Source organism: Rosa rugosa, chromosome 7 (assembly GCF_958449725.1).
Source record: "Rosa rugosa chromosome 7, drRosRugo1.1, whole genome shotgun sequence".
NCBI lineage: Eukaryota > Viridiplantae > Streptophyta > Magnoliopsida > Rosales > Rosaceae > Rosa > Rosa rugosa.
Window position 1 is genome coordinate 9,766,567 of NC_084826.1, and position 11,346 is coordinate 9,777,912.

Sequence of the window (11,346 nt, forward strand, 5' to 3'; positions counted from 1 at the left end):
ATTTCACTCAATTTGATACAAACACACAGATCAATCTAGACAAGCAAAACACAAGAATCATTCTCAATCATAATCAATACCAGCCAAAGTCAAGATACTAGAAAATCATGATCAAGAAATTCAAATTCAAATTCCATCCGGTCACGTTCTACTCTATCCTACGTGCACGCCGGGAATGCATTCTAGGGTTCTTGCTCACAATTATAGTCAATTACATATGAAGTTCCAGTTTTGAAAGGAAGAAAACGTACCCGGACGCTCCCGCGCTGCAATTCGAGTTAATCATATGCATATATACATGTATAGAAAGATTCAAAGACACATGCAAACTTGGTTTCTTAAATCAATTGCAATCAGAAGCACAAAATCAGTGGAATCGAAATTCTTTCTCCATAATCCCTAAATCCCCAAAATATGAAACTGAAAAGAGGAGACCGTTCTGACGGTCATTCTGGGATTAAACTAAAACGCGCATTTGCGCCCAATATTAAACTAAAACGCGCATTTGCGCATTGGGCTTGATAGAAAAGGCTTCTGCATGGTCAGTATTGGACCCATTAAGGTTATGACCCAGTTCCGGAAAAACAACCATCCTACTCATGACTCATGAGCAAACAATATACATATATGCATATAATAATAACCCTTAATTTTGTAAAACTTAATCCGGTTTATTAACATGCAATTCAAGCTCTGATACCAATTGAAAGATTAAAAACACTAAAGCACACATAATTGCATATTGAATAAACACAACAAACATATCATTACAAAAACATAGTGCATATATATAAAACATGTCCCATGAGCCTTCATAACTTGCAGAAGGACTCGTACCAGTAGACGATGAAAAGGAGGCCATTGCTTAAGAAACAAGAACTTCTGTGATCCTCTCTCTGTTTACTTGCAACTATTTATGGGGCTAGATTTCTGAAAGCTCGTGAATAGAGAGGTCACAGGGACCTTGTTTATATAGTGATCAATGTAAATAGAGTCCTCCCCATAAGAGACATATGAATTCTATCGAAACTGATCTACTACAATTATATCTGATGTTTATTACTTGGTTTCCAAGATATTTAGATCTCCTATGAAGTGTGATTCTTATCACAACATAATTATACAAGGACTAGGAAACGTGTTCTGTCTCGGATTATTTATTTCTGCAATCTATGACAAGTTATCAATCATAATGCAAATTGTATTTATGTTCAAACTCTATTCTTACAGTTCTGGCTGCTACTGAGTATTTTACTATATCTGACTTGCCGCTTGGCAGTGAATGCTATACTTTGTCAGAATTCTTTCTTCCCCTTCGAAATATACAGGATGGTTGTGAACTAGACTCTGGTCTGTTGCTGGAATGGAAATTCCCAAATGTCAAAACTGTAGAGGAAGCTGCTATTTCAATTACAGAAGCAATCAAGTCTTGAAGTGTCACAAAGGTACGTACCTAGTGAAATTTCCAGGAAATATGTATCTTGTGTTCAATATGGCACTAGAAAATATGACTGCAAAAACGAAAAAAGTATCGTCTACTAATTATCTCCTATTTAATTCAGGTCATGTATCAACTAGGTTTATTGTCATGGGCGTGAGCGTATGTGGTTTTGTTCTCTTTTCGGCTACGGTGGTAGCCATCTTCTACCATTTAAAACAATCAAATAGGAGAGAGGAAAAGGAAAATAAAAAAAAGATTGAAAAGTTCCTAGATGATCACAAGTCCCATGTACCCACAAGATACTCCTATGCTGATATAAAGAAGATGACAAATGAATTCAAGAAGAAGTTGGGTGAAGGAGGTTTTGGAAGTGTTTTCAGTGGAAAGCTTCCGAGTAATGGAGTTCCGGTAGCCATAAAAGTCCTCAAGGATTCTAAAGGAAATGGAGATGATTTTTTTAATGAAGTGGGAACCATTGGTAGGATTCACCATGTAAACGTGGTTCGCCTACTTGGGTTTTCAGCTGAAGCAGGCAAGCGTGCTCTTATTTATGAATACATGCCAAACAGTTCTCTGGAGAAGTTTATCACATCTACATAAAGTGAGGAGAGTCACATTTCATAAAATCTAGACACTCCATATAATCTAAGGGTCATAACATTTGACACATCACTTATCAAATTTTTTTTGGGAATTTAGATTAAATAACGGTAACTCGCCGTTAACTCCAAAAAAAAAAAAAAAAAAAAAAAGCACTAGGGATTTGAAGTGATATTTCTTCTGTGCATCACTGTGTCACTGCTGTGTTTGGCTTTGTGCTTCCATAGAAACTCATCCATAGTTGAAGAATAAATCTCTGAAAATCATTGAGGTCTTTAATTATATACACAATTATAGAATTCTAATGATAAACACGATCGGGGTGCATGTTGATAACTTTGAGTTCTCTCCTTAATCATAAGTCCCTTGCTTTGTAGCCTTCGGTGATTTTTTCGATTTGCGATTTAAATTCATTAATATAAACCCTAGATGATTGAATCCAATTAACAAGGGTATACTGATCTGCCAATGCTTCTTCAAATCCTAGAGCCAACAGTCAAAATGATCACCTCTACCACACCCTCGGAATCGAAACCATAACCAATTTTCACACATTACTCACAGGACTAAACCCAAATCCACAAACAAATTTACAATTGACTTTACCCAGGTATTACACCGCTACGATTCGATATTAATTGGTTGAAGCACTTCTATTTGTTTCAAGTTATTAATGGCATGGTGAATTGGCGAGATGCAAACTACATAAGTATCAACTATGGACGAGTTTCCATGGAAGAAATAGAAAACGCAGCAGTGGCGCACAGGAGAAAGACATGAATTTTTTATTTTTTTTAACCCAAAGATAACAGCAAGTTAATTAGTGTAGGTTAGATCTAAAATCCCCAAAATTTTTGATAGAGTGATGTGTTAAATGTTATGACCCTTAGATTATATGTAGTGTCTAGATTTTATGAAATTGAAGTAAATTCACACCCTCCTCACTTTAGCGGAACCGGATCCCTAAATATGAGTCTTATGATAATAACACTTCATTTGATTGGGAGAAACTTTGCAACATCATCACAGGTATAGCAAAGGGAATCGAGTACCTTCTTCGATATCAAGCCTCACAATATCTTGTTGGACCATTCCTTTAATCCGAAAATTTCTGATTTTGGTATGACTAAAGTACTCTGTTCCAAGGAAGATGGTGTTATATCTATGACTGCTGTCAGAGGCACTATGGGCTACATTGCACCTGAAGTATTTAATGGCAACTTTGGAACTGTCTCCTACAAATCGGATGTGTATAGTTTCGGGATGCTAGTTCTTGAAGTTATTGGAGCTAGGAAGGAAACTGTTGTTACATCAAGCGACAATGAGGTGTATTATCCTGAATTGATTTAGGGCTAAATACAAATTACTACCCTGTAGTTTGGGTCCAAAATCAATTCAGTCCCTGAACTTTTAATTTCATCAAAAACACCCCTGCACTTTTAGTTTTGATATAATAAGTCCAATTTGTTAGTTTTCCTACAATTGAGTTATTTAACTTGTTAACGTGGCTCATATATGGCCTATGTTTTATGATATGGTGTCGAGGTGGCCTGCATAGTCAATTTAGGAGTGAGTCCTACTATTAAAAATAAATAGTTTTTCAATAAATAATCCAATTATAACTTGAACCCATAACAAAATATTAACGAATTGGACCTATTAGATCAAAATTGAAAGTGCAGGGGTGTTTTTGATGAAATTAGAAGTCCAGGGATTGAATTGATTTTGGACCTAAATCACAGGGTAGTAACCAGTATTTAGCCCATTGATTTACAAGCGTCTGATCCAAGGAAAAGAGTTGGATTTGGAGCTAGCTGATGATGGAGATGCTCAGATTGCTAAGAGAATAGCAATTGTGGCACTGTGGTGCATCCAGTGGTACCCGGTGAATTGCCCTTCCATGAAAGCAGTTGTTAGAATGCTGGAAGGACCCTCTGAAAGCTTCAAAGTTTCAAACCCAGCAAACATATACTCGAAATTTAAGTAAAATGATATTACGTGATATATCAATACTTAAAACCGTCAATATTAATGGTGTGCATTCCTTGTCACGTACTACATCCTAGGGGTCGTCAACGGGTTCATAGCGGGCTTGGGCCGGGCCGGGCCGGGCCTTGCTATATTTTTAAATAATTGCGGGCCGGGCTTTATTAAAAATCAAAGGATCCAAGCCCGTCCATATAAAGCGGGCCTTGCGGGCTTTTTCGGGCCGGGCCGGGCCGGGCTTAGCCTTGCGGGCTTTTTTGGGCCGGGCCTTGCGGGCTTTATTTATAAATAAATATTTAAAGACACGAGTATTTTTTTTTTTAATCAAGCTTTGGAAATTCAATGGATAATGATCAAATACAACCAAAGATAACAATCTATATAACTATATTGTACCAAAAAAAATCTATATTTATATATAGATACTAATTTGTTGATAAATAAATTTTTAAAGACACTAATTTTTTATAAATCTATATTTATACATCATACACTCCAAAGAGCTACATATAGCAATTCAAAGAAAATGAGAAACCGACCGTTGGATGAGTTTATTACAATAAATTATGACTGTGGTAAAAAATTTAGCCAATTTAACCATATTTTTGAATCCGATCGGATTGGTCAACCGTAGTCACTTATATGTTTTATTGGTTGACCGATGGCGTGGCAACCGCGAAACGTGCTTATTTTTTCACATCACGTTTGTATATATTTCATCGATGGATGTGCGTGGACATAAGATAAAAAAAAATTAATTTTAATTACAAACACATTGGACTATACCAATTTTATTCCTAAAGTTATATGACTTATACATTGCATTTAAATTGTTTAAGTTCATTCTAAAGCAACCATGAAGTGGAAAATGAATTCGGAGAAACCAACCGCTTGATGGAGAGATTGTAATGTTTTATGGTGGTTGTAGAAAATCCAGCCAATTTGGTTCACGTTTCGAATTCGATCAACTAGGTCAAACGTAGTTACTCTTATAAACCTATATTTATATATCATACACTCCAAAGAGCAACCCCTATCAATTCAAAGAAAATGGAAAAACCGACCGTTGGATGAGTTTATTACAATAAATTATGAGTGTGGTAAAAAATTTAGCCAATTTAACCATATTTTTGAATCCGATCGGATTGGTCAACCGTAGTCACTTATATGTTTTATTGGTTGACCGATGGCGTGGCAACCGCGAAACGTGCTTATTTTTTCACATCACGTTTGTATATATTTCATCGATGGATGTGCGTGGACATAAGATAAAAAAAAATTAATTTTAATTACAAACACATTGGACTATACCAATTTTATTCCTAAAGTTATATGACTTATACATTGCATTTAAATTGTTTAAGTTCATTCTAAAGCAACCATGAAGTGGAAAATGAATTCGGAGAAACCAACCGCTTGATGGAGAGATTGTAATGTTTTATGGTGGTTGTAGAAAATCCAGCCAATTTGGTTCACGTTTCGAATTCGATCAACTAGGTCAAACGTAGTTACTCTTATAAACCTATATTTATATATCATACACTCCAAAGAGTAACCCCTATCAATTCAAAGAAAATGGAAAAACCGACCGTTGGATGAGTTTATTACAATAAATTATGAGTGTGGTAAAAAATTTAGCCAATTTCACCATATTTTCGAATCCGATCGGATTGGTCAACTGATATGTAGAATATATATATGCACATATTTTATATAAGAACTTCCCCACACACACACACACACAGATATTTATATATATATATATATCTCTCTCTATACACACACACACATATATATTAATATATATATATATATATATATATATCTATATCTCTCTCTCTCTATATACACACACACATATATATATATATAAACACACACACGCATATATATATATATATCTATATATATATATATATGACTATATATATATATATATAAACACACACACAAATATATATCTATATGTGTCTATATATATATATATATATAAACACACACACATATATGATATATATATATATATATATATATATATATATATATATATATATATATATATATATATCTATATGACTATGTATATATATCTATATAAACACACACACAAATATATATCTATATGTGTCTATATATATATATATATATATATATATAAACACACACACATACATACATATATATATATATAAAATATTTTGCGGGCTTTTACGGGCCGGGCCTAGAGGGCTTTTACGGGCCGGGCCGGGTTTTTGCGGGCTTTTTTGCGGGCTTCCATCGGCCCACCAAGGCGGGCTTTTGCGGGTTTTTTGACGGGCCGGGCCGGGCTAAAAGCCCTGCGGGCCGGCGGGCCTCCATCGGCCCACTTGATCCGTGGGCTTTTTGATGAGGCCTACAGTACATCCATGTGAATGAAGACAAGTAAAACGTTTGAAATAGGAAAATTATAACATGTTTATGGACCATAGTATATGTGTGGTCCGAATTGATGTCATTGATCCATATAGCTAATACTTATTTATGATATAATGGTTCTCTTAATTTAATTTTTTTTTTCATCTCCCGGCCTGCAAGGTCCCTATCAAATTCGAGTACTACATCCATGTGAATGAAAACAAGTAAAACGTTTGAAATAGGAAAATTATAACATGTTTATGGACCATAGTATATGTGTGGTCCGAATTGATGTCATTGATCCATATAGCTAATACTTATTTATGATATAATGGTTCTCTTAATTTAATTTTTTTTTCATCTCCCGGCCTGCAAGATCCCTATCAAATTCGAGTACTACATCCATGTGAATGAAGACAAGTAAAACGTTTGAAATAGGAAAATTATAACATGTTTATGGACCATAGTATATGTGTGGTCCGAATTGATGTCATTGATCCATATAGCTAATACTTATTTATGATATAATGGTTCTCTTAATTTAATTTTTTTTTTCATCTCCCTGCAAGATCCCTATCAAATTCGAGTAATATAATTGACAGAGTAAGTAATAAGTGAATAATAACCATATATAGTCGGTATATATTCTCTCTATCGAACCCATGAACACATTGTTGCCGACTAAAACATATCCAACTACAACATATCCCACTACATTAGACAAGACACATGGCAGTTATCCAAACCAAAATATATAGGTACCTCAAGAACATACTTCAGAATTAAAAAAAAAAAAAAAAAAACTCAGTGTGTCACGGAACGACTGAGCCCCAACCGCCACTGTATATACGGAAAGTACGCTGGAATTGATCAAGTCAATAATCCTTCGGGTATTCTCACAATGGAAGAAGCCAAAAAGGGCACAAAGTTAAAAACTTCTTCATGGGGTTGACCAGATCAGAACTGGCTTCTTGCAGTTGTATTGTGCGACTAAAATCATTCCGTATTATTCCCAACGTTAATTACATGACCAACACCGAAGGTATTCAAACGTGCTTAATTAGTATGTATACTTTTACCGTATATATATATTTTGCTGCATTTGGCAAATGTTTGTCGAAGTTGTTCTATGTACAATTCTTAATTACTACGTACGTATATTATAATCTGAAGTTTGGAGCATATATGACTGGGCATCTATTACGTTTTTTCTGAGTTGAAACTAGCTTGAAAATCGATCTTAGAGAGGAGCGTATTATGCAAAGCATCGATCATCAATGTTGATGAGCTGTAGGGTCGTACTTTTATTGTTTACTATGCTTGCATAATTAAGGATCCTTTGCTTAATTTTGGAAAATATGTGGAATTTGTACTACGGTTCGTTATAAATATCTGAAAATTGGAAAATGACAGTGGGATCATTGAGATGCATCATTATATGTCTTATATTGTGAGTTGACTGGAGGATCTTCGTTGATCAGTAGGGTTTTACAGACTTCTCTTTTATGTCAAAATTCTAGCACCAAAAATACTATTGACGCTCATTTTTCCTCAAAATTGAACGGTGAGATAAAGTCTACATATAACAGGTCAAGGAGTTCGTACTAGACCAAACTATTTCATCTTCAAATATTTGCATAAAAAAAATATAATTGCATTTAAAACTTTTCGTAAGCGACAACCATATCGATCGCTCAGTTTCTATAAGTTTGATTAATAATTAATCAAAGCTGACTATATGTAGGAATATTTCCAAACCAAATTAAAAAAATTAATGGTTCAAGCTAGTAATGTTTACGATTAGTGATTTAGTGTGGTGCAAAACAATCACGTGATGCATCAGTTTGGAATCCACGTACGATGAGCCGATCGAAGAATTGTCTAAAATAGTAAAATGTTACCTTTCAACGCCGTAAAATATTAGACACATGACCAAAAAAAAAAAATATATTAACAAGCTTATCTATAGCGACTATATAATATCCACCTTCTCTGTGCATTAGTACTACCTACAAACTTAAAAGTAGCAAGCCATAGGAATCGAACGTAAAAGCGATTTCAGAAGCTCGTTAACTCAATGGAGAAATCTCAATCTCACGTAGTGATCTTTCCATTTCCACTGCAAGGCCACATCAAACCCTTGCTATGCTTAGCAGAGCTTCTCTGCCATGCAGGCCTTCACGTCACCTTCGTCAACACCCGCCACAACCACAACCGCTTAGCGAACCTCCGTGCCCTCTCCGCCCACTTCCCCACCCTCCACTTCGAGTCCATCTTGGACGGTCTTCCCGATGACCACCCACGCACTTTGGGCAGCGAGTTGTTGATCGCATTGAAGACATCAATTAAGCCTCATTTTAAGGAGCTGCTCCAGTCATCCCTTAAGGCCAACGGTGTTGCGCTGCCGCCGCCAACATGTATTATAACAGATGGACTTGTGACTTTTGCTTTTGATGTTGCAGAAGAGTTGGGGTTGCCCATACTTAGTTATAATGTTCCTTGTGCTCGTTACATGTGGACTTGTCTTTGTCTTCCCAACCTCATCGAACAAGGCCAGCTTCCTTTCCCAGGTGACTAACTTTTTAAATTTATTTGAATCCGATCGAACCTATGCTTGCATAGTTGCATGAACTGCGTTTATTTAACAAACTCATATGAGATATTATTCGTTTGCAACAAATGATTTGGTAAGGTAATTTAGTAACCCTATTGTATATTTTCCTTTAATATCCTCTCGTCAGATATTGAAAAGCCGAAATTCTAAAACCCTAAGCCTAAGGCGGCAAAGTGGCAATTCTACGTGACTTTGTCATCGCACTCACGTAAAAGCCGGCTTAATTAAACCCTTGAACATATGATATGTGTTTTTTAACATGCATGAAGAGCTGATTTGGATACAAGACCAATCATCCACCAATAATAAATAGTTTACTTGACTAAATTGATTACTTTAAACTTATCATATAATATTTGATGAACAGATGACGACATGAATGTGGAAATCACTGGCGTCCCCGGAATGGAAGGCCTTCTGCGACGTGTAGATTTACCTGGTTTTTGCAGGGTAAAACAGTCCAGCCACCTTGGTCTTCAATTCGCCATCCACGAAGCTCAGACACAAAAACGAGCTTCAGCTCTAATCCTCGACACCATTTACGAACTTGATGCTCCGTGTCTGTCCCATATGGCCAACATGTTCCCCAAAATTTACACTCTCGGCCCTCTCCACTCTCTCCTACATACTCAAATCGGCGACGTCTCGCGATCATTAGCATCACACGGCGGTCTTTGGAAAGGGGATCCAAATTGCATGACATGGCTCGACTCTCAGCCAGCCAAATCGGTTCTTTATGTCAGCTTTGGAACTTTAGTGACCTTGACACGTACCAAAATCATAGAGTTTTGGTACGGTCTGGTCAACAGTGGGCACCCGTTCTTGTGGGTTGTACAGTCCGACATCACTTCGGGTATAGGTGAAGACCCGATTCCCATGGAGCTTGAAATTGGAACAAAAGAAAGAGGGTATATAGTGAATTGGGTCTCGCAAGAGGAAGTCTTGGCTCACAAGTCAATGGGTGGGTTCTTGACCCACAGCGGATGGAATTCTACCCTAGAGAGCATTGTAGCAGGAATTCCTATGATTTGTTGGCCTAATTTAGGGGATCATTACATCATTAGCAGAATTGTTAGTGAGAAGTGGAAGATTGGTCTTCGATTGAAAGAAAAGTGTGACAGAAAGGATATTGAAACCATGATAAGAATGTTGATGGAATTTAAGAGGGGAGAGATTCAGGGCTCAATGGATTCAATTTCAAAAGTGGCTCGTGATAGTGTTACGAAAGGTGGATCTTCAAACCACAACTTGGAGATGCTAATCCAAGACATTAGGAATATGCATGCAAGATCACAGTGACAGGTCTGGGGCTTAAACTGGTTCCACGTTATTCCTTATTGGGTAAATTTAATATTTTCTCCTTTGTATGAAATTGTCGCTTTGTGAATTTTGTGATGCTTGTAATTGTATGTGCTTAGCCAAACAGATGACTAGGTAATCCCCATTTGTTCAATTATAATTATTTGTTTGTAATTAATTTGCCTGGCTGCAATTATCAATAAAACTGGAAAGGATCCTCCACTATTGTATTCTTCTTCGTTAATTCTTTTGAAAATTTGAGATCAGCATTGTTTAGACTTTAGAGGTATATATATCGCAATACGTAGACAATATACAATGACAAGATTTGTTGAACATAAATAGTTAGATTGTTTGTTAGGGTGATGATTTCAACAGTCCACTTCGCCATATATTTTATCGCTTGCAATCCAATTCACTATATATCTTATCACTTGCACTCCACTTTTATACAGCTAGTTGGAGTGTGAAAATCACTTTCCTTATTCATGATTAATTCCATTTTGGTTAATTACTCTCTTTCAACTATATGAGACTATGAGAGTGGCCTAGTACCGGACTACCGACCATTTGATCTAGTGGCACTAGTTTCTTCTTTGTAAGTGGGAGATTGTGAGTTCGACTGATGCATGACTAGCTGTTGAGAGTAATTACCTTGTTTAATTTCCTGCTCCGGTCATCTGTAATTGGTAATGGTCAAGATTAGCACACTATCCTAGCTAGCCTGCTAATACGTTCTACGACCACATTTCTCTCAATATTTTTTTCAAAATTGTTACATTTCGATCTTCATTTCAATTTGTGAATGTGATTGGCTTTGGTCTTTTATTTTGGTACACTGGTGCACGTTACCAGTTTATTATTGGCGGACATTATACCTTTATCGACTACTCTATCAGGTTCATATATATTTATTTCTCCTGTCAAAGACAAACGAAGAACTCCAGATCGCTGTCTAACCTCAGTCCAATGATATAGACAATAAGCAAGGCAAATGTCATGGAATTCTCAA

At 36.2% G+C, this 11,346-nt stretch overlaps 1 protein-coding gene and 1 pseudogene across 1 annotated transcript; both read left to right on the forward strand.

Annotated features, from left to right (window-relative positions):
* Positions 1-1,588: 1,588 nt before the first annotated feature.
* On the forward strand, positions 1,589-4,028 carry LOC133722791 (rust resistance kinase Lr10-like; annotated as a pseudogene).
* Positions 4,029-8,445: 4,417 nt separating this feature from the next.
* On the forward strand, positions 8,446-10,539 carry LOC133723931 (7-deoxyloganetic acid glucosyltransferase-like). The gene is made up of 2 exons (XM_062150802.1): positions 8,446-8,991; positions 9,403-10,539. The coding sequence occupies exons 1-2, from the start codon at positions 8,499-8,501 to the stop codon at positions 10,332-10,334; spliced, it is 1,425 nt and encodes a 474-aa protein (XP_062006786.1). The 5' UTR covers positions 8,446-8,498; the 3' UTR covers positions 10,335-10,539.
* The last annotated feature ends 807 nt before the right edge of the window (positions 10,540-11,346 follow it).

Bases quoted from the DNA above. Each gene is read 5' to 3' on its own strand.
- LOC133723931 (XM_062150802.1), top strand. From the start codon at position 8,499: ATGGAGAAATCTCAATCTCACGTAGTGATCTTTCCATTTCCACTGCAA. The intron at 8,992-9,402 runs GTGACTAACTTT...TTTGATGAACAG, and splicing joins AGGCCAGCTTCCTTTCCCAG to ATGACGACATGAATGTGGAA.